Source organism: Zingiber officinale, chromosome 11B (genome assembly GCF_018446385.1).
Source record: "Zingiber officinale cultivar Zhangliang chromosome 11B, Zo_v1.1, whole genome shotgun sequence".
Lineage (NCBI taxonomy): Eukaryota > Viridiplantae > Streptophyta > Magnoliopsida > Zingiberales > Zingiberaceae > Zingiber > Zingiber officinale.
In genome coordinates, this window is record NC_056007.1 from 64840559 (window position 1) to 64865063 (window position 24505).

Consider the following 24505-nt stretch of genomic DNA (forward strand, 5'->3'; position numbering starts at 1 on the left):
AAATCCATAGTGAATTAAAAAACCAAATTAAAATCAAATGGTAGGTGATTAAAAGGGTATCTCATCTGGTGTTTAATCTCTAGTATTGTTCTTTTCGGTGTAATTTCTGAAGTTATAGTCCGTGATGCATTGCTCCCTAATCTCCAGTTTTTTATTTCTTCTATAATTTACACGTCAGATTATAATTAGAATCGGGTTAAAATGAATTACAATTTCCTTTAAATTCATTTTCCCATTTAAATTATAATTTAGATCGATTTAGACGATTGGAGACCACCGATGGTGAACGGGCTACTCATGTCAACTTCATACTTTCCACCCAACAGTTAACAGCCTTTAGCTTCCTGACTTGACCTAATAAACTATAATCTAGGTGAAAAGATGATTCAAGAAAAAATTACAATCAATTTAGCTAGTTCTTATCCCGATCTGATATACAAATTATAGAAGAGACCAATAGAATACAAGCAATTACGATCGAATCTAAACTCTGTTATAACAATTACTTATTATTAACTATTAGAATATAAATATTAAATAAATCAATCAAATCTTTACGATGATTAATAATTATAATAATTACAATTTTAATAATTATAATGTAACATAATTATAATAATTAAAGTTTTAATAGTTAAAATGTGAATTTATTAGATTAAGTATGTATTATCGCAATTATGAAAAATTGTGACTCGTGAATTGGAAAAAAAAACAACCTTTTACTTTTGCCAATAAAAAAAATATAATGTGTATTTTTAATTACCTGCATTCAAAATCTTTTAATAGTTGATGTAAAATAAAATAAATCAGAATGAGAGAGAAATTAGGGTAACATCTAACTTTATTAAATATTTTTTAAAAAGGATAAATATTAAAACGGTACCAATTTTTTATTATTTTAAAAAATATAATATAATATAATATATTTCTCATCTTAAAAATATTTTTATTCTAATAAAATTATAGATTTAATAACTATTATAATATAAAATAAAAATATTTGAATTTAATTAAAATTATTATTCCTATTATGTTAAAATAATTTTTATTAATTATTTTTAAAAAAATTATAATAATAGTAGAGTAAAGATATTTTTAAATTTTAAAATATATTAAGGTGTTATTTTTTTTAAAAAAAAAGGAGTATTATTTTGTTGTTTTAATTATTATTAAAAAATAGACTCAATGCTTTAGTTAGGGCGACGGTCATTTATCAAAGTTTGACTTCTTTTTTTGTTTTTTAAGTTAAGTGAGCGTTTTTAATAAATTACCTTTTAAGACTACATTAAATAAGGGTGTTTTAAAATATATTTCTTATTACTTTAAAAAATCCTCTATGATTTAATTATTATTAAAAGTAAATTATTTTATTTTATTATTAAATATCCCCTCCTTTTCTCCGGTATTCGGTGATAATTTAATAGTAAAATACTTTTAGTGATATTTTAACGATAACTAATAAATATTGGAAGCATTTTTGAAAATCACCTTGAAATTAATTTAATTTAATTTACCCGGTTCGGACCCATGTAACCGGTTTAACCGGACCGGTGATTGTGGCGCAGCCTATAAATAAGCAGATAGGGAGTCTTTTTCTTTTACGAAACCTATTCACCGAAACCTCGATTCTTGTTCTTTGGGCGATTCTTTTTCTCCGGCCGTTTACTTTCGTTCGATGGCTCCACCGTCGATAACCGGAAAGTCTCCTCCGCTGAGTTTGATCACCGGAAAGCCTTCACCTCTGAGTTTGATCACCGGAAAGCCGGTGATCGTTAGGGTTAAGCGGAAGGCCTTTCAAGCCAAACTCGATGCCTTCTGTGAGTTATTTTTCTTTTCTTTTCTTTTTTCCTTTCTAATTTTCTTTGAATAATATTAAGGAGGCGAAGATAAAGGTTGGGTTTTTTTTGGGGGGTTTTATGTGGTTAGGGTTGGAGATTGATGAAAGGCCACATAAAAAAGCATTCTTGGGTCTTGGAAATCTCTCCATATCTGATTGCGGCACAGGAAAAGGTTAACTTTCTTCTTTTCTTTTTACTGTTTTTAATGGGGTTATCATAATTTCAATGCATGCATTTATTGAGTTGTTGCTACTTGAAAACGGAGGAACTCTAAAATGGTTTCTAGATATAATCTATGTTCTTTATATGCTAGGGACTTGGAAAGGAGTCAAACTGAAATGGGGTAGCATATATCAATAGTCTGTTAGTAATGATATTGAATATTTATAGATTTTGTAATCATGATTTTAACAAGAAAAATTCTCAATTAGTCATTTTGATGCTGTGTAGCCCTCACATACATATTAAGATTTCTGCTTCATGTCTTGTCCAATCACAAAAATTTCTATTCTGTCTCGTTGTTGTAGCAAGTACACCCTAGTTCCCAAAATAGACAGTTTGTTGATTCTTCATCTTTTGTATTTCAATCTCCTCAACTCTGAAAGCTCCAATCCTATAGATTCATTTGTTATGTCTTATTTTTTCCATTCCTCATTCATGAAGAAGTTTGTGCATATAAGTGCAGATTGAAAGAAAGTAGCCATTTTATGGGCTTCATGAGAATAGCAAAAAATAATTTTCATAGGCAATGCCATTTATTCCAAATATGTGATGTAGTCATTGAACTATTCAAATGAGGTAAACAACAGAGAGATAACTTTAATATGTGCACTAGAGTTTTATTTGGTATATATCGACTTTAGTTTATGACCTCAAAATTCTTAATAATATTCAATGCCCATGAAGAAAATATATGTTTCCAAATTACATAGAGTGAACTCTTGCAACCACATTTTGGTCATTGTCCAATTTATAACATGATCCCATGTTTTTTGACTAGAAAATTCATCACCGTGGAATGATGTTTTGATCTTTTATGATTCCTTTTTTTGCTTTACTGGAAACTTAAAAGTGACATTAGTGATGACTATGTTGTGTTAGATATCTATAGCTTTCATTATGGTTGTTTATTGCCACCACAAACATGCTACCTAGCCTAAGCATTGGCCAATCAAATGTTTGATCTTTTCACAAAATATTAGTCCCATGTTATACTCTTGTTGGTCATTTTGTCTTCTAATTGGTGTTATATATGCTAGTTTGGTTGCCTTTTTGTTTAAAAAATGATTTGAAGATAGAAAATTACTTGATATGTAGTATTTTTTTTTCCCCTTTGAATTGGGTGCAGTGATGCCATGTGTTCAAACACTTAAACATTAGATAAATGGCAGACACTTGATCCAGACAGAACAGATAGAGTGGTGGTTTTTTGAGAATTTTTTGTTCATTAGGTTACCACGAAGATCTATCATGTAATTGTTACAATAAAGTGATCTTTGTATTGGATTATTAGGTTCCTTTTGTCTTCATGTTTTTACTTTTCTTCTTGTAAATTGTAATTCCTAAATCACATGGGTTGAGTTTTTCCCTTTTGGTGAAAGGGAATCATGAACTCTTGTATAATGTCCAATGTTGTAAATATAAAGCTACGGGAAAGACCTGAGGAGTTCCTTATAAGTTTGTAATTGACAGTTTTAAAAATGATAACCCCTCATGTTCTGTGTTTTTCTTTGTAATTTCTGATAAGTAGCTTTGATTGGCTGCCTATTCCGTGAACATATACTACAACAACAACAGCCAAGCCTTATTCCACTATGTGGAGTTGTCTCTATTCTGTGAACTTATATGACTGAAAATTTCTCATCAATGAGGCTTCTAAATTGCAGTTCTCAATGAGCTTGCAAGTAAGAAGATTTTGGTTCAGCATCTTGAGACAGTTGGGCACTCCCAGTCTGTCAAAGATGTGCTGCATTCTTTTCTGGTTAACACCTAATCTCTGTTACTCTCTGTATACTCCTTTTTCATTTGATTTGAGAGGTGGTTATCTTTTAGCATTTTCCTCTTTCTTCCACTTGTTTACATTAACACAGTTTATGATGCTCCTACTTGCATTAATCATATAATCTAATAATTTGTTTTAATTTGTAATCATTTTTCTTTTATAGAGATATGAATGCTCTTTTGCCTGCTCAAAAATGATGTTTTTGAAGTAGAAGTGTCTGATGAAGGCCCGAATTTTTAAGGCTTTCTTATGTCTATTTTATTCCCACAATTATCCTCTCTTTGTTATAAAAAAATCTTTGATTCTATTTACCAGCCAAATATTTCCTTCCTTGGATATTTATAGTTCCTTGGACAGGATTTTCATAGATCTCTTGCAAGCATATTGCCTTGCACACCTAAGATTATTGAGTTACTATCATCTTTCCTTTATCTGTGTGCTATAGAGGTATATGATATAACATATTCCGCCATTTGAACATCTAATCTCCCATTGTAATTCATTGATTTAGACTTCATCTGTTGAATCTGTTAGTAATCTTCTTTCTTTCTCTCTCTTTTCAACCCGCAGCAACCTTCCAGAAATACAAAAGAATTTAAGGGGAGATCTGAGCGTAGAAGTTTGTATAAACCTGATAAGGTAATGTTATCAATCAATTTCTTATGTTACATCATCAAGGAGATGATGTTACTCTAACCTAATCTTGCAAAATTGTTTACCATTTCACTGCTGCATTTTTTTCCTTTGATTTATATTTGCTATTATTGCCACTACTAAAATGACACAATATTTTATGCAATTTCTGCCATGTATTATATTATGATTCCTACCTTAATCATAAAAATTGCCTAAAGAATGTTTTTGCCAGCACATAATTCTAACATAGAATTGGTTATTAATCTTTTGTAAGATTCACATTACAAAGAGCTGAGGAAATTATTCTATCAAATGATATTGAGCATGTTTTCTAAAATCGCTTGCAAAAACAAATTATTGGACACTTTTTTTGCTATCATCCCTGGCCTTTCAAAAAAAAAAAATGGAAAATGCATAGCACTTGATTTGCCTACTTTGATGCCATTATTATTTTTTCTAGTTTAATAACTTTACTTAATCCTAGAAATATTCAGCAGTTTTGCCTCAAATTATAGATTCATTCTTGTTGCACTTTCTGTGCCTGCAGAAACATGATCAATTACGGTCCAAGGCTATAAAAGAGCATGAGGTAGATCATTACTCCGTCATGTTATTGAATTATTATTGCAATTTCTCCAATGCATGAAACACGCACATCTGAATTTTTGTGTTAGATGTCTTCTAATGTAACATTTATTTTACATATCATAATTTTTAATTAGATACACCAGTTATACACATGACAAGATCAATAATGCAGTTATACACATGACAAGATCAATTATGTGTTTGTGATAAAACAGTTTTTCATTGTTATAGTGAGTAAATGTAAGCACAGTTTGACTCTTATATACTCTTCACATTTGATTATCATATGTCTAATCGTTTTTGCTGAAATCTAGTGAATTAATTTCCTCGCGGCCAAACCAATTGCTCAATTAGTATCATAAAATTTTTATTCTTTTTGACGTATAGGATCCACTTGAATATTACGAAACCATTGGAATGATTTTGACTATTAGTTGTTTGTTTGCTCATTCATATTGGTTTTATCATGAGATGCTTCATTGTCAATTCATTGCTAAAATTATGCAACATTGAATTTGGATGATTTTATTCCCAAGATAATGTTGCTAAGTCGTATTAAATCTTATAGGATCTCACTAGAAGTTCTCGATTTGAACAAATATGGAAGAAAAGGGGAAGCATAGATGAAGAAGAATACTCTTTGCATGAAAAATGCCATTTGTATGATGTTGTTCGAGTTGATGCTGAGGATGAAACTCACCAAAGGGTGCCAAAGGCCAAGTAAATTTAATATTCAGTATTTGTATTGCTTCTTTAGTGTATCTTTCTCGGTTATAAAAGAGATTCTTGAATGCAGAGATGCTCCTGATGTTGATGGTGCAATGTTGGATAAGTTTTTACCACTTCTAAGGGAATTCCTTCCACAAGCAGTTGAAGAGATTGAACATTACAAAGCAACTACAGAAGGTTCCATCTTCTCCACCATCCTTAATCTTCCAGTGACAAATCATGTTATATTTTAGTCTTCTATATCATCTAATTATCAACTTTTACTCCTTTGTTTTGACATGATAAATAATATATTTCTTTATTAGCTAAATTAGACTAGTTTATGCTCCTAAAACTAAATATTCGTTTTTTTATCAGTTTAGCTTTTTGATCCTCTTGTTGCTCGGCTAATTTGACATCTGTTTAGAAAATTGTACCTTACTAGCCTGTATATATGATGAATACAGGGTGACTAGCCTTGGGATCATAGAATCTCTTCTCCATTCATTTATTTCCATAAATCACATCCATGTGATGCATGTGGAAGAAGAAAATCTTGTCTGGAACCTTAGTGGATTAGGAAGATGGGTTGTAACTCACGGCATAGAAAATTTGCAGACATTGAGATTTGCTAAATCAGTTTTTTTCCCTTATTTTAGATGTTTGAAAACAAAAAATCCAATTTAGAATAACTTTATATGTAGTTTAAGATTTTCCATGAGATTCTTTATGATCTTCTCATTGCTAAATTGTCCCTTTTATTTCTTTTGAACAGATAACTTTGTTTACGACATATATACCCATGAAGTGGGTGTGGACACAGACACGGATAACACTGATGAGTATCCATTGTATGAATTTGGATATTTGATTAATCTAGACTTACAATTGGATTTTAATTTTGATATTCATTATGTATCATTGCTACAGAGTGCAAGTTTATATGGAGGACGACTATGATGATGGTCTATCACAATCTGATTATGAAAGTGATGATTCAAATGGTATGACTATATATTTTATTTCCTCTTAATCTGACTTATATTAATGTTTGCAAATATTAATACTTGTTCATTTGCAGCTGAGAACAATCCATGGAATGATTATTGTGATGAAGAGACGTCAGAAGATGAAGATGAGATTGAAAGTGCTTTCACTCACTTTGAAGATTCTGACTCAAATTATGAACAAGAAGTTGCCAGTAAAGAGGATGATCTAGAGAACTGGAGATGGGATTATCGATAAATTTGTCTATTGAACATTTGTTAAAGTTGAAGCAATCACTTCAGAAGCTGAAGATGAGAATAAAAATCCTGTCATTGATTGTTAACGACAAGTTGCCAGTGAAGAGGAAAGGAAAATCGATAGAACTGGAGATGGGAATATGTCAATTCATAGTGATTGTCTCATTTTGATGTATATTTTGTGGTGGTCGATTTTTATAAGACAGCTAAAGTTGGCATCTATTATTTGTAGTGTGTTTGGTGGTTAATGTAGCAGAACAATGTCCTCGTGTAAATATTAATTTTTGTGCAAATTAATTAGAAATCTAAAAATTTAATTTTTCACGCTAAATTTGTATAAATTTCACAATTTAAAAGTCGATAAGCTACTGCACCACTACGTATGCAGGTGTTGATTACAACATTTTCTTGTGATAATATAGACACTTCTGAAGCCAAAACTTATTATTCCTTGTGATAATATAAGCACTTCTGAAGCTGAACTTTCATTGGATTACCACATTGTAATCAAAGCCACGAGTATCATCCCCTTGCTGGTAAATTATCTTTTTTATGCCGGAGCCGCGTAGAAGTTTTGATTTATGGTATAATTATGATACCGTATTATAATCTGTCGATATAATTTTATTATTTTTTAAATATAAAAATATATTAATTAAAAATAAAAAATTTAATCTATGTATTAAAAAAATATAAATATAAAATATTAAAATAAAATAATTTTTTTTAAAAAAATACCCAATCACACATCTCCATAGGATAGATAAATAAATAAATATTTTATTATTTAATTTTGAAATTATATATATATAATTAATGAAATAATTTTATTGCATTCATCGCGCCCTTATAATAAGTTCCCAGTTTTATAAAAAGAGATAAATTACGGAATTAACTTATAGCCGACCGTCATGTTGGCTAAGGAGAGGAAGGAATTTTTTTCCCTAAGGGCATGTACCCGTCGAGAATTGATCCCTTGCTCCATTATAATAAGTCTGTCACTTTCTAGTCAACTGAGCATTTTGTGGGAACAATGAGATAGTTTTATTAGATTTTGATTAAGTTTGTTTAGATTATCTACTTTATAATTATGAGTTGATTAAAATTATTAATATAAGTTCAATTCTTAGCATATTTTCTACATCCACTTGCGGCATCCTCGCCACAACCTGCTCACTCATGGACATCCTCGCCAGGCACCCATGGGCATCCCCGCATGTGTCCACGGACATACCCACCATGCATCCATGGATGTCCCCGTCGTGACCCATGCGTCCACGGGTGTCATGCCACAAGTTGTGCACCTACGGCATCACGACATTGACTCGCAGAAGTCATGGCACCTCTACGACCCCACATGTCGATGTCTGGCGACGGATAGAACAGTAAATTTCATCCATTTTGTCTGAAGTATAATGAAATTTCAAACCATATCCTTCAATCTCTCTACCAAAATAATCACAATCTATCAATTTATTAAGAACAAAAACAAATAAAATCTATGATTTGGAGGCAAAGATCATATGTTCTACCTCAGAGAGCCGTTGGGGAAATTAACGTGTAAACCTCGATGGTTGACCCGAAGAATTAAAAAGAATCCGAATGCACCAGGACATGGACGGGTCCATGTTATACCACCCCAAAGTCCAACCTGTTTTACATTCTGGAGTCGTCCTGAATATATATAGGATAATTGGAGCTTGGAAATATAAATAATTTTTTTTTTGCTAAGTTCGATTTAAAATAAAATTTAATTTTAAGTTCGATTCAAATGATTTTCTTTTTATTGAATTAATAATGAGACATTTTGTCCTTTTTCTAAATGTTTAAGTAAAAAAAATGGCACGAGAAAACTCAAAAAGCACAAAAGACTTTTAAAGAAAAATAGTTTTTCCAAATTAAAATATGTCAAAAATTATTTTCCTTTAATTTGGTGTGAAGTAGAAAAATATTTTTTTTACTTTAACGAATATTCTTGAATATCTAAGCTTAATAAGATTTGAGTACCTATTTATCATGACGAGTTAGATTTAGTAATTCATGGGTATATATATAGAGATTCAGATATACACATGCTACAATTCAAATTCGTGACTACAAGATCATCCATGACTAGATTAATTAAATGGAGATACACATAAGTTAGGTATTAGAAAAATCATGAGCACTTAACTTAATATCATCCCTAATTCGAATTTCGACCATCCCCACTACAAAAAAAAAAAAAAAATACAATCATATAGGGATGGTTTTTTTTTTATTTTTAAGAGCGGCTTTCAATCACTCATACATTTTTACCAACGGTTACGAAAATCGCTTCGCTCCTCTTGTCGCCGTCCCTATATCCTATCGAAGCGATTTTCATAACCGTTGGTAAAAATTAAAAAATCGCTCCTATTATACTTTATAGGTATGGTTTGAAACTGGTTATATATTCAGGAGTGATTGGTTTTAAACCGCTCTTACAACCGTGGATATAGGAGCGATTTCAAAATGATTAAATCTCATGATTATAAAGAGCACAAATCCTACAGGTAGACTCGCCAACCTCAGGCTATTAACCGGGTCAATGGGTTAAGTGCCCGTTGACCCTATTTTTATTTTTATTTTCTTTATAATTAGAAAATAAATTAGTTATTACTAGGATTCGAACCTAAGTCTCCTCAATTATAACCTAATATCCTAACCAACTAGACTATAGCTATTAATATTTTTATGTGTTAGTTAATTATTTAATAACTAGTCAATAATTGCTTTTGTTATATTGTTATTCTTAGTAATTAGGAGAAGATTAAAAGACATATTATTCATTTATTTATTAATTTATAATCGCTTATTGATAGATAGTTTTATATGCAAGTTAATTATTAAATAATTAATTAATAATTTTTTACGCTATGTTTATTCTTAATAAGTCCAACAATGTCAGATTTAGTAAACGATTTTGATTACCTATGGGAATATGAGACTAAGATAATCTATGGAAAGAACTTTAGTTTTAGTTGATACTGAAAAGTGGAAAGGAAAAAATTTATGTTAGCTTTACTTGCTATTAGAGGCTAATAAAAGTAAAAATTTAAGAGAAAAAAATAATAAAGTTAATATGTTTTAAAAATAATGGTTCTATATAAATAATAATAATATTTAATAATATTCTAATCATAAATAATCTAATATTATTTTTTAATTCTTAAATAAATAATTTTTAATAAATGTCATTATAAAATATTTATAAAAAATATCAAAGTTATATTCTAGTAGTGCGAATTGGAGGATGGATAAAATCGAATAAAGAAAGAGTAAGATTTTTCAGAGTGAGATTTAGGATTTTGGAGTTGAATAGAGGAAGAAGAAAAGTTTTTGGCGTGAGATCTAGGTTCGGAGTTGAATAGAAAAAGAGGAAAGATTTTTGACATGAGATTTAGAATTTCGGAGATAGATAGTGGAAGATGAAGGTGTGGAGGTTGCGTGTGATGCCAGGAATGAAAGTTATGTGTTTAGGGACAAAATTTAAGGAAAATACATATAAGAAAAGAAAGAAAATTGGTATATATAAAATTAAGAATTTACTTTTAACAAAAATAAAAATAAGAAAAGAATGAAAACCGATATAAATAAAATTAAGATTTTATAAGTTATTTAAAGAATAATTTGTTCGACTAATAAATATTTATATTAAATAAATAAATTTAAATTTGAGATGTATAAAATAAAATTACATTAAGTAAATTGTACACTTTAATTATTTTTTTTAAATATTGATCAATTTTAACTTCGATAAGAGTGGTTTACAGAATGACTGTTAAAATGTACTATTTGATAACTGTTATTAGAAATTAGAGCAATAGAAACAGTTAGTAACAACGTTTAACATAGAAGCGCTGCTAAATGTACCAAATATCAGTAGTTTCAAGATTACATTTAATAGTTGAATCATTAAGTGTGGTTTCAGCAGCAGTTTATTCAAATCGGTGTTAGAACTATTCAACAAGAGCGGTTGCAAAACCGTTCTAAAAAGGTAAGGCATTAGAAACGGTTTAGTTCAAACTGTTTCTATTGTTTGATAAGAGCGGTGTTAAAATCGCTCCTAATAAACCACTCCTATACGGGTATTTTTTTGTAGTGCCCGTGGAATCCTATAGAGATTGGCCACTCGACTTAATTCAACTAAATCAACCAACTCAAATGAATCATATAACTCTCCCAACCCACCTTGGACCATCTAGCACACCTAACATGACAACTTGCTCGGTCTAACTTGCTTATGGTTTTCTTGGACCACTAGGGCTAATTGGATAGACAAGCTCACAAAAATTGTTCAAATTGATTAATTTGTCCAAATCAATTTAAGGAGACCGGCTAACTCGACTGAGACCGGCTAACTCGACTTGATCAATCAAGGAATTGGATGCTTTGTCAATATACAAAATCCAACATAAATAATTAAAATCATCTCCATAAGAATCGGAAGTTCAACACTCGTTCTATGAGCTATGATCTAACGAACAATTCTCTTTTCAAATATCTCTTTACTGATAGGACCTTTGCGATTGGCTAGAGGAGAGGGTGAATAGCCTTTCTTCGATTTTTCGCATACAACTTGTTAGTGGAAGCAAATAGAAAGAAATGAAAAGAAAGAAAACAAGAAGGCAATGCTAACTCCTTGATTTACTTGGTCTCCACCTCCTTGAGGTGACTAATCCAAGGCACACACCCACATGATCAAGCTCTAATATGAACTTCTCCTTCTCGTTATCACAAACGAAGGTGGAGAAACCTTCACAAGAAATGCCTCTTCCTCTTACAAGATGAGATCTAGGTTTTTGGAGGAAGAGACTCAAATCCATTTTTTTTTTAAATCACTTGGAGAACACTCTTTTAGCTTAGCACAATGAGTATGCAAGAAAAATTAGTTTTGCTACAGTGATCTCCCCTTTTTATTCGTCTTCAAAAGTAGCCGTTTCTCACATAACCGTCGCTGTCGATCGATTGAGAACATCTCTGATCGATTCAGATATAGCCGTTGAGCTTCATCGATCGATTGAATCAAAACTTGGATCGATTCAGTCGCATGTTGCATTGGTACAGAAGTGAATTGAATTGGTCGGCTGATCGATCGGTTACCTCCGATCGATCTGCTGATCGATTCAAAATCGCACTGCTCGTTTGTGTAGAAATCGGTGAATCGATCGACCGATCGATCCAGATCCACACTGTATTCACGCAGAACCTATTTGAATCGATCGACTGATCGATTGGATTCCTCCAATCGATCGGCTGATCGATTCAGCAGTGCACTGTGTTTGTGCAGAAAGCATTTGAATCGATCGGCTGATCGATTCAGCAGTGTTCTGTTCCATATTTGCACGCTTCAATCGATTTACTAATCGATTGCTTATTGGTTTCCTACCTCGTGCCAGATGAACGCATTCCTGGACTTTCTTGCCAAGCCTCCCGTCCTCGACCTCCTTGGATTTTTCTTGCCTTACACCAAATCTTCTGACCTGCAAGGACTTTTTCCTGCCAAGACTCCGATACTCGACCATCTTGGACTTCTTCTTGCAAAACTTGCAGTACACGTTAGATCCAAACGTATTAACCTAAACTTAAATAGTTGTCAACACATTGAAAACATCCGGGGCATGATTGCAACAACAATCTCCCCCTCTTTTGATGTTTGACAACCTATTTCAGTTTAGGCTAATTTCCAGCATGCCATAATAATAAGATGATAAGCAGTAAATAGCAATAATCATGAGTTAACAGTAAATGACAATATTGTTACTAACTACGCATAACATTCATCTTACTTGATCATAAGTAGTAATAGCACGTCATATATGACTGAGCATGAATTTCCTTCTTAAGTAAGCATAAACTTCAATTTACATCTCCCCCTTTATCAAATATCAAAAACAAAAACTCCCCCTTAAGATGTGCACCAAGCAGCCATGAAAAAAAACTCGATGGGTACTCCCCCTAAATCACACATATATCAATATAATATAATAAGCTGAATTGTAGAAACAAAATATATGATAGAGAAAATAGTATATCATACACCCAAAAGAGAATGAAGTTCACATAAGGACTCCATAAGACACATCCATATAACAGACAAAATCATGTGTCACAGAGGTACATAAAACTCAATGAGATTATCTCCCGGAGGAGGAGGAACAGGATCAGACACGTCGATAGAACCGAAAGGAGGAGCAGATGTAGAAGCAGGAGCAAGAGCAAGAGCATCAGCAGTCACAACACCATCCGCAGGAACATCCACAGCAGGAGGAACAGACGGAGACTGGTGACTCCTCACCAAAGAGCTCACCAAATCCACCAGGGTATCAAGAGTCGCCTGCATCGTGGCAACCTTGTTGGTCAGGGCAACCATCTCCATATGTAGCTCCTCAAGACGGGTATTCACAGATTCCTCGAACGTCGGAGAACCAGGCTTCACAACATCCTCCTCAGCATCAGCTACTGTAGGAACTAGTGCCTCTACGGCCTCCCTTTGGCGAGCCTTGGCTCCCTCACCTAGCGCGCGACCATCGAGCCACCGGACTCCTCCAAGACCAACCCCTAAGCCAGTCTTCGTGAAAGAGCGAAAGGAAATCCGAGAGTAGGCAATGACCATGGGCTCCAGCCGCCCTCGAGAGACATCAACCTCCATAGACTCCAGCCAATCAGTGATGAGATGACCAAAAGGCATGTGAACCGTCTGCTGCACCGGCTGAGTAAAATGAATTATGCAATGATATATGTTCAGAGCAATGTTGATGTCAAGAGAGTGCCGGATGGCATATAATGCAAACATGTGAGAGGGTCGAAGAGCGACTAGGGCACGCGAGACAATCGGAAAGAGGCAGTTAATGAGTACTTTAAACAGGGCGGCGTTCTCAACTGATAACACAAGAGAAGAGAAAGTAGTGATCTGTGCATTTGGCCCGTCTGGACGAGGACGACCAAAAAAGGTCTGATGCATAGATGCAATGGAATATGCTCAAAAGGTGGAGGCAACTCATCAAGAAGTGTGGGAAAGAAAATAAAGTTATTTTCGGATGGGCGACGCCCTAGAAAGGACTGATGGATCGCATAGGAGAAATCCAAACTACGCTTCACAACGCGAGTGCGATAGTGGACACCATCAGAAGTGTGCAAATTGTTATAGAATTCAGATACAAGGCTTGCATTGATACTCCTCTCACAAGAAAGAATTGAGTCAAGTTGATAATGGGTGAAGAGGGAATAGACATCAAACCAAGAATCCTTGTAAAATTGAAGATCAATAGATCTAGGGGTTATAAGTTTGAACGTGTGCTTGCTAAAGGCTTGCTGCATAGCAGCATTAGGAAAACGTTGATCAGTGGGAGGGAGAGGGCGAGGTTGCGGCCGAGAAGGACCTTCACCCGACTCGTGAACCTTTTGTTTCTTCCTAAAGATAACCAATGAAAGGAAACAAGCAACAACAATGACAAGAAAATGCATGACAATAATGCAGAGAAGAAATGCAGAGAAAATGCAATGACAATGTAGACAATGCGATGCATGAGAGAAGTGATGTGCCACAAAGGAACACGCAACACACAGAGATTAGCACCCCAGGGTTAGAAATAAGAGCCAAAAGAGAGAATGAAAAGAGAGTGAAAAGATTACCTAGGGTTCGGAGTTCTCATGGTGTGTGGGCGACGCAGAGATAAAGGAAACTGTGCGGCTTTGTTCATCGAGAGAGAGGAGCAGAGATGGAAGAAAGATGGGAGGACGTCCTTCGCCAGAGAGAACCGTCGGAGAGGACAGCCGACCCAGGCAGGAGAGTCGCCGGGTGAATCATCCAGGCTAGGGCACTAGACGGAGTCGAGAAGAAATGAGAGCGGACTTAGGTTAACAGTGATTGAAGTTGGGTTTTAAATTCCCAATGGATCAACCGATCGATTGAGAGTAAGTGAATCGATCGGTCGATCGATTCACAAAGCCTCTGTGACGGAAATGCATTTGAATCGATCCATCGATCGATTCAAAAATGCTGAATCGATCCATTGATCGATTCAGATGGCTTCTGTGGGAATCGAAATCGCATCTCAATCGATCCATTGATCGATTGAGACATCCTGAATCGATCCATGGATCGATTTAGATGGCTTCTATGAAAACGAAGGTGCATCTCAATCGATCCATTGATCGATTGAAGCACCCCGAATCGATTCATTTATCGATTCAACCGCCTTTTATGGTGAAGTACGAGCTCCCCAATCGATTGACCGATCGATTGGGGATTTTGATATTACTGCAGTTTAGAAAATTTTTAGATCCGACTTTTGAAAATGCACAACGAATTGTACACTACTCCAAAAGTCATGAAATTTCGTCTACACACTATATATGTTGCATATTCTCAAGGAAACATAAGGTTTGACACAAACGACTTCTATTCTTGAAGGTTGACACAAAATTGAAAAATTATCGAAAACTTCAACATATTAGTAAGTTCGTATCTAACTATTCAATGATAACTCCCATTCAAACACAAACTGCAACCAAGGTTTCAAAAATAAGTTGTATACATATTGTAAATATAAAATTTCCAATTATATTCAAGGGGCTATGCACACATTAGTTTTGCACAAGTCTTCCCAATGATTGGTCCAATTAAGGATCAATGTGACTAGATGTCATATTAGCTCAAAGTCATGTATCATGACAAACATGTTGAACCAAAAGCATCATCCTAATCATCTCACATGATGTCTAATTGAAGAGGTACACAAGCAAAACTTCTTAGGTCTATTGTGAGATGCAAAAAGGTAAATGCATAATGTGATGTGGGAGCATGTAATGTTATACTCACTATTCGACAAAACACATACCAAGTTCTCTCCTAATAGAGGTGAACTCCGCTTCGGGGAAAGGCTTTGTAAAAATATCGACAAGATTAGATTTAGATTCAACATAAATTAGTTCAATGTCTCCTCTTGCCACATGATCTCTAATGAAATGATGTTTTACTTCAATGTGCTTTGTCCTAGAGTGGTGCACCGGATTTTTGATTAAGTTGATGGTGCTAACATTATCACACAAAACCTTAACTTTGGAAGAGTGACGCTCATAATCTTCTAAAGTATGCATCATCTAAAGTAATTGAGCTACACAACTACCCATGGCCACATACTCGGCTTTGGTTGTGGACAAGGCCACACAAGGTTGTTTTCTACTACTCTAACTTACAAGGGAAGGTCCAAGAAATTGACATCCACCGCTAGTACTCTTTCTATCTAATTTGCAACCCGCATGATCGGAATCAGTGTACCCATTCAACTCAAAATTCCTAGTCCTAGGATACCAAAGACCTACATTAAGGGTACTCTTGATGTATCTCAAAATTCTCTTTACCGCTACTAAGTGCGATTCTATTGCACATGATTGGTATCTTGCACACATTCCTACCACAAATAATATGTCCGGTCTACTAGCGGTTAGGTATAGCAAACTACCCATCATGCTCCTATATTGCTTTGGATCAACTAATTGCCCTTCTGGATCACTATCTATCTTGGTATTAGTCCCCATAGGGGTAGATGCTCCTTTAGCATTTTCTCCTATTTGAACCTATTTGAATCGATCGGTCGATCGATTGGATTCCTCCAATCAATCGACTGATCGATTCAGCAGTGCACTGTGTTTGTGCAGAAAGCATTTGAATCGATCGGTCAATCGATTGGATTCCTCCAATCGATCGGCTGATCGATTCAGCAGTGTTCTGTTCCATATTTGCATGCTTCAATCGATTTACTAATCGATTGCTTGCTGGTTTCCTACCTCGTGCCAGATGAACGCATTGCTGGACTTTCTTGCCAAGCCTCCCGTCCTCGACCTCCTTGGACTTTTCTTGCCTTACACCCAATCTTTTGACCTGCAAGGACTTTTTCCTGCCAAGACTCCGATACTCGACCATCTTGGACTTCTTCTTGTAAAACTTTCAGTACACGTTAGATCCAAACGTATTAACCTAAACTTAAATAGTTGTCAACACATTGAAAATATCCGGGGCATGATTGCAACAACAATCTCTCCCTTTTTGATGTTTGACAACCTATTTCAGTTTAGGCTAATTTCCAGCATGCCATAATAATAAGATGATAAGTAGTAAATAGCAATAATCATGAGTTAACAGTAAATGGCAATATTGTTACTAACTACGCATAACATTCATCTTACTTGATCATAAGCAGTAATAGCACGTCATATATGACTGAGCATGAATTTCCTTCTTAAGTAAGCATAAACTTCAATTTACATCTCTCCCTTTATCAAATATCAAAAACAAAAACTCCCTCTTAAGATGTGCACCAAGCAGCCATGAAAAAAAAACTCGATGGGTACTCTCCCTAAATAACACATATATCAATATAATATAATAAGTTGAATTGTAGAAACAAAATATATGATAGAGAAAATAGTATATCATACACCCAAAAGAGAATGAAGTTCACATAAAGACTCCATAAGACACATCCATATAACAGACAAATTCACATATTGATCAATTTTAACTTCGATAAGAGTGATTTATAGAATGACTACTAAAAATGTACTATTTGATAACTGTTATTAGAAATTAGAGCAATAGAAACAGTTAGTAACAACGTTTAACATAGAACCACTGCTAAATATACCCAATATCAGTAGTTTCAAGATTACTTTTAATAGCTGAATCATTAAGTGTGGTTTCAGCAGCAGTTTATTCAAATCGGTGTTAGAACTATTCAACAAGAGCGGTTGCAAAATCGTTCTAAAAAGGTAAGGCATTAGAAACGATTTAGTTCAAACTGTTTCTATTGTTTGATTTTCAAGAGCGGTGTTAAAATCGCTCCTAATAAACCACTCCTATACGGGTATTTTTTTTGTAGTGCCCGTGGAATCCTATAGAGATTGGCCACTCGACTTAATTCAACTAAATCAACCAACTCAAATGAATCATATAACTCTCCCAACCCACCTTGAACCATCTAGCACACCTAACATGACAACTTGCTCGGTCTAACTTGCTTATGGTTTTCTTGGACCACTAGGGCTAATTGGATAGACAAGCTCACTAAAATTGTTCAAATTGATTAATTTGTCCAAATCAATTTAAGGAGACCGGCTAACTCGACTGAGACCGGCTAACTCGACTTGATCAATCAAGGAATTGGATGCTTTGTCAAGATACAAAATCCAACATAAATAATTAAAATAATCTCCATAAGAATCGGAAGTTCAACACTCGTACTATGAGCTATGATCTAACGAACAATTCTCTTTTCAAATATCTCTTTACTGATAGGACCTTTGCGATTGGCTAGAGGGGAGGGGGGGGGGGGGGGGGGTGAATAACCTTTCTTCGATTTTTCGTCTACAACTTGTTAGTGAAAGCAAATAGAAAGAAATGAAAAGAAAGAAATGAAAAGAAAGAAAACAAGAAGGCAATGCTAACTCCTTGATTTACTTGGTCTCCACCTCCTTGAGGTGACTAATCCAAGGCACACATCCACACGATCAAGCTCTAATATGAACTTCTCCTTCTCGTTATCACAAACGAAGGTAGAGAAACCTTCACAAGAAATGCCTCTTCCTCTTACAAGATGATATCTAGGTTTTTGGAGGAAGAGACTCAAATCCTTTTTTTTTTTTTTTGAAATCACTTGGAGAACACTCTTTTAGCTTAGCACAATGAGTATGCAAGAAAAATTAGTTTTAACACCGTGATCTCCCCTTTTTATTCGTCTTCAAAAGTAGCCATTTCTCACATAACCGTCGCTGTCGATCGATTGAGAACATCTCTGATCGATTCAGATATAGCCGTTGAGCTTCATCAATCGATTGAATCAAAACCTGGATCGATTCAGTCGCATGTTGCATTGGTACAGAAGTGAATTGAATCGATCGGCTGATCGATCGGTTACCTCCGATCGATCTGCTGATCGATTCAAAATCGCACTGCTCGTTTGTGTAGAAACCAGTGAATCGATCGACCGATCGATCCAGATCCACACTGTATTTGCGTAGAACCTATTTGAATCGATCGGTCGATCAATTGGATTCCTCCAATCGATCGGCTGATCGATTCAGCAGTGCACTGTGTTTGTGCAGAAAGCATTTGAATCGATCGATCAATCGATTGGATTCCTCCAATCGATCGGCTGATCGCTTCAGCAGTGTTCTGTTCCATATTTGCACGCTTCAATCGATTTACTAATCGATTGCTTGCTGGTTTCCTACCTCGCGCCAGATGAACGCATTGCTGGACTTTCTTGCCAAGCCTCCCGTCCTCGACCTCCTTGGAGTTTTCTTGCCTTACACCCATCTTCTGACCTGCAAGGACTTTTTCCTGCCAAGACTCCGATACTTGATCATCTTGGACTTCTTCTTGCAAAACTTGCAGTACACGTTAGATCCAAACGTATTAACCTAAACTTAAATAGTTGTCAACACATTGAAAACATCTGGGGCATGATTGCAACGACAATCTCCCCTTTTTTTGATGTTTGACAACCTATTTCAGTTTAGGCTAATTTCCAGCATGCCATAATAATAAGATGATAAGCAGTAAATAGCAATAATCATGAGTTAACAGTAAATGGCAATATTGTTACTAACTACGCATAACATTCATCTTACTTGATCATAAGCAGTAATAGCACGTCATATATGACTGAGCATGAATTTCCTTCTTAAGTAATCATAAACTGTAGGACCGTTGGGCCGGCTATAAGGGTTAGTAAATAATCTGTCAATTAAAAACAGACAACCTTTTCTCAAACGATTAAGCTAACACTTGTAAAATGAGTTAAGCAGATAAATAAAAGCATAAAAGAAAAGATGAGGCACCAGATGTTTACTTGGTTACAATCGATGTGGTTGTTAATCCACGGAAGATTAAGCTCAAAAACTCCTTCAGGCGGAGAAGCCTCTTACAACGTTTAGGCATAGAAAACAGAAACTTAACTACAACTAAAGCATACAAGTGTTTGGAAATAGAATGATCGTGATTGTTGAAAGGCTTCTGGACCAAGGCTATATTTATAGTCTTGGTCGGGGCGCCTGGAAGGGTTCTGGGCGCCCTGGGGGGATAAAATTTATCCCCCAACGGTTGGATCGAGTCAAAGCTCAATCCTGGGAAAAAGTCACTTCCGGGCGCCCCGGATAGCTCCGGGCGCCCCGGATAGTTCCGGGCGTCCCGGAGCCAAAAGTCAACCCTGTTGACTTTTGGTCCGTGCTCTCTTCTCCAGTTCAGCTCGCCTCTGGTCCGGGTCTTTCTGCTCCGGCTCCGCTTGCTTGGGTGATCTCTGACATCCGGAATAGGGCTCACCCGTACCCATCTTCCGGTCTTCTCGAGCGTGCTTCCCTCCAGCTTCTCGTCCCTCGGAATTGCCGCGTGTCCCTTCTCGTCCACCAGCGTACTCATCCGCAGACTTCGTCCCTCGGTCGCACCCCGTGCCGACCTTCGTGCTAGCTGCGTCTCTTGCTCCCCGAGCAATCTTCTGCTCCGGCTTTCGTACCTCGGAACCACCGCGTGCACTTCCTTCTCGTCCGCCGGTGTACTCTTCCGTAGCATGCCTCGTCCCTCGGATGCACCGTGTGCCGTCCTTCTCGCTAGCTGCGTCTTCCGCTCGAGTACCTGTGCTCCTAAGCTCCTGCACACTTAGACACAAGGTTAGAAACAACGCAGGACCTAACTTAACTTGTTGATCATGTTGATACAGTCTGTCCTGGCTGTTGTTTTGATGTTGACACTGATTTAAGTTTGTATCAGATATTGATTAAACTCAGAATGACTACTGATCGAGGTTGATCAGTTGGGAGGGAAAGTCCTGATGAGTAAAGCCAGGCAAGGGAAATCCAGATGGGTCAAGACATCTGGTGAAAAGTCCAAGCAGGGAGCTTGGCACGGGAAAAGTCCAAGTATGGTGACTTGGCACGGAATGGTCAGAGATGGCTCGGTAGCTCGTTCTCTGGACCGGACGAAGTCGGAGAGGGCTCGGTAGCTCGTTCTCCGGATTAGGTCAGAGAGAGCTCGGTAGCTCGTTCTCTGGACCGGACGAAGTCGGAGAGGGCTCGGTAGCTCGTTCTCGGATTAAGTCAGAGAGACTTAAGTGGACATTCCATGGCACATTGGATCGGTCGGTAGACCGATCCAATGGCTCATGGCTGGATCGGTCGGCGGACCGATCCAAAGGTGAAGTTCCATGGATCGGTCGATGACCGATCGGATGACACTCGATGCACATCGAGTGAAATCGATCGGTCTGCGGACCGATCGAGAACACTCGATGCACATCGAGGTAACTGATCGGTCGGGAGACCGATCGTGAGAAGAGCTGCAGAAGAAGAAGAGGTGGATCGGTGCGTGGACCGATCCACTCTCCGATCGGTCTGCGGATCGATCGAAGAACACTCGCAGCACATCGAGGCAATCTGATCGGCCGTGAGACCGATCGTGAGAAGAGCCGCAGAAGAAAGAAAGAGGTGGATCGGTCTGGGACCGATCCACACTCAATCTGATCGGTCACTCGACCGTCGAGATAACCTCGCACCGATCGCATCGCTTGCGATCGGTCCAGGCTATGATCGGTCCGTGACCGATCCACACACTCGATTTGTTCATCGTGATTCCTTCATCGCTTTTGATATATCTCATTCATTTATGTGATGTAATCCTCTGTGCTGTTAGCTTTTGAGTTTGCAGGTTAACAAGTATCATTCCAAGCCTAATTTCAAATTAAGTTCATAAGAGGAATGCGACAAATGGTCTTTCTGCTGGTTTCAGCGGCGCATGGTGCATTTCAGGCATCAACGGATACTGCTGTGATCTGGCTGCGATCTGCTTGACTCTTGGGGATTGGTTCGAGCTCAGAAGACGCCAGTGTTGACTGTGATATCATTGGTGTGAGTTCAGGGAACCAGGTAAGGAGGAAGAGGGATTGGCTGCAGCGCTGATTTGCGCAGTTTGGACCAGATCTGTGATAGCAGAGATCAGGTTTTGAGAAGCAGTAAAAACAGCGAGAGGAGAACAAGAACAACAACAAGAAAGCTTGAAAGAAAAGTCTGTGCTGTTGTGCGAAGTTCTTGAGCTCTCGGGTGAACTGCGATCTCTGTTTCTGCTACTGATCCTCGCGTGGTTGTAAGCATTTCTATTTTCTTTTGCCACCGAGCTTCTGTAAGTCTCGTGCTTTAACTTAGATCTTTCTTGAGACGTTGTGGGGAGGTTACTCCACCGAGAAGGAGGATTTGTAGCCGGAAGTTATCCGGGGTGCGATCTACCGAAGATCAAGGAGTCGTCCACCTTACGGACACGCCGAGGAGTAGGGGCAAGTTATCCCCGAACCTCGTAAATCCTAGTATTAGTGTGCTTGTGTTTTTCCTTTCTTTAGTTGTCTAATTCCGCCGTGCTAACAATTATCTGTGTAGAAGTTTTGGTTTAAGTTTTTCAAGGGGCTATTCACCCCCCCTCTAGCCATCTAAGATCCCAACAAGTGGTATCAGAGCCTGGTGCTCTTCATTTCGGCTTAACAACCCAAAGAGCTAAACAATGGCCATGAAGGAGGGATTCAGCACCAACCGTCCACCCTATTTCGAGGGAGCAGATTTCCAATACTGGAAAAGCCGCATGGAGTATTACCTCAAGACCGATATCTCCATGTGGTTTTCCGTCAAGGAGGGTTTTACACCACCAAAAGATGAAGAAGGTAAGGAACTTGATTCGTCAAGGTGGTCTACCGAACAACTCCGCAAAGCACAAGCCGATGCCAAGGCTATGGTCACCTTGCAATGTGGAATCGCCAAGGACCAACTCGTCAAGGTAGGTCCGTTCTCGAGTGCAAGAGACCTATGGAACAAACTCATCGAGCTCCAAGAGGGAACTCGAGATTCTCGGATTGCCAAGAGGGACCTATTCTTGAATCAGCTTCAAAATCTAACCATGAAGGACAGTGAAACGATAAGTGAACTTCATGGGAGATTCAAGGAGATCATCAACGGTCTACACTCTGTGGACGAACGAGTGGAGAATCGCGATCTAGTAAGGTATGCTCTAAAAGCTTTTCCTAGGAATGCCTTGTGGTCATCTATGGTAGATGCCTACAAGGTATCCAAGGATCTTTCCATTGTTAAATTAGATGAATTTTTCTGTGAGATGGAACTTCATGAGTTTGCTAACAAAGGTCAAAAAGAGAAGGGTATTGCTTTGTTTGCAGGACCAAAGAGCAAGGATGGAAGAAGGAAGAAGGAAAAGAAGAAAGAAAAGGAGATTTCCTCATCCACCTCTTCCTCATAATCCGATGATGAAAGTGGATCATCATCAAGTGAGATGGCGAATTTTGTAAGAAGAATCATGAGAAGGAGCAGGAGATACAAAGGAAAAGGTAAACCTAGTGAACAAAATATTGACAAAACTAATGTTACATGTTATGAGTGCAGCAAAAAGGGACACTATCGAAGTGAGTGTCCAAAACTTAAGAAGAAGGAGGAACGAGCCAAAAAGAAGGAGGAAAGAGCCAAGAAGAAGAAGGCTCTCAAGGCCACTTGGGATGAGTCCTCATCAAGCTCATCGGAGGAAGAAGAGAAGATGGAAAAGAGCACACGACAATTAGCACTCATGGCAAGGGAGGTTTCAGACTCCGGAAGTGAGGGAGATTCGAGCGACGCTTCATCATCGTCGGATGATGAAGAGGTAACCTCTTCTCATATAGAAAAGTGTTATAAGACTATCACTCATTTATCTACATTGCTTAAAAAGTCAAAAACAGAAAATAAATTGTTAAAAGAAGAAGTAAAAACCTTAAGGACCCTTAGGGAAGATGAGGTCGATGACCTACATCTAGAAGTCCTTGAGGATGAGAACAAGGCTTTAAAGGGTGAGGTTGAGAAACTCAAGAAAATGCTTGAGAAGTTCTCAACTAGCTCTAAGACTCTAGACATGATTCTAAATGCCCAAAGGGCAGTCTACAACAAGGCCGGGCTAGGGTATCAACCCAAGGAGTCGAGTTTCATTTCTCTAATGTCTAGAACTCAAGATAGTAGATTACATGTCTCTAGGGCTCATGGAACTAGAAAAGGTATGACCAAGGCATGGGTTCCTAGGTCTTTCGTTGTAGAAGCATTAGGTCCCAAGATTTGGGTACCTAAAACCTCTATCTTCCGTGTCTTGTAGGCATTGGTCGAGGGGGAGCATCTATCAACTTGGTTTGTTGATAGTGGATGCTCCAAGCACATGACCGGGAACAAATCACTGTTTACAACCATTCAAAACAAAAGTAGAGGTAATGTGTCTTTTGGTAATAATGGTAGCCTTAAGGTTGTAGGAGTTGGAGACATTCATATATCCGAATGTCTCCATATCAAGAATGTCCTTCTAGTCAAGGGGATGACTTTTAATCTCCTAAGTGTCAGTCAATTGTGTGATACGGGTTACACAATTGAATTTCATTCAAGTCAATGTTTGGTTAAACACATTG

At 37.0% G+C, this 24505-nt stretch overlaps 1 protein-coding gene across 1 annotated transcript; it reads left to right on the forward strand.

Annotated features, from left to right (window-relative positions):
* Nucleotides 1-1606: 1606 nt before the first annotated feature.
* On the forward strand, nucleotides 1607-7340 carry LOC122033976 (RNA-directed DNA methylation 4-like). Its single transcript, XM_042593116.1, has 10 exons — nucleotides 1607-1817; nucleotides 1927-2010; nucleotides 3725-3819; nucleotides 4411-4479; nucleotides 5024-5065; nucleotides 5633-5784; nucleotides 5861-5970; nucleotides 6548-6623; nucleotides 6703-6776; nucleotides 6854-7340. Exons 1-10 carry the CDS (start codon nucleotides 1676-1678, stop codon nucleotides 7015-7017), a joined length of 1008 nt encoding a protein of 335 aa, XP_042449050.1. The 5' UTR covers nucleotides 1607-1675; the 3' UTR covers nucleotides 7018-7340.
* The last annotated feature ends 17165 nt before the right edge of the window (nucleotides 7341-24505 follow it).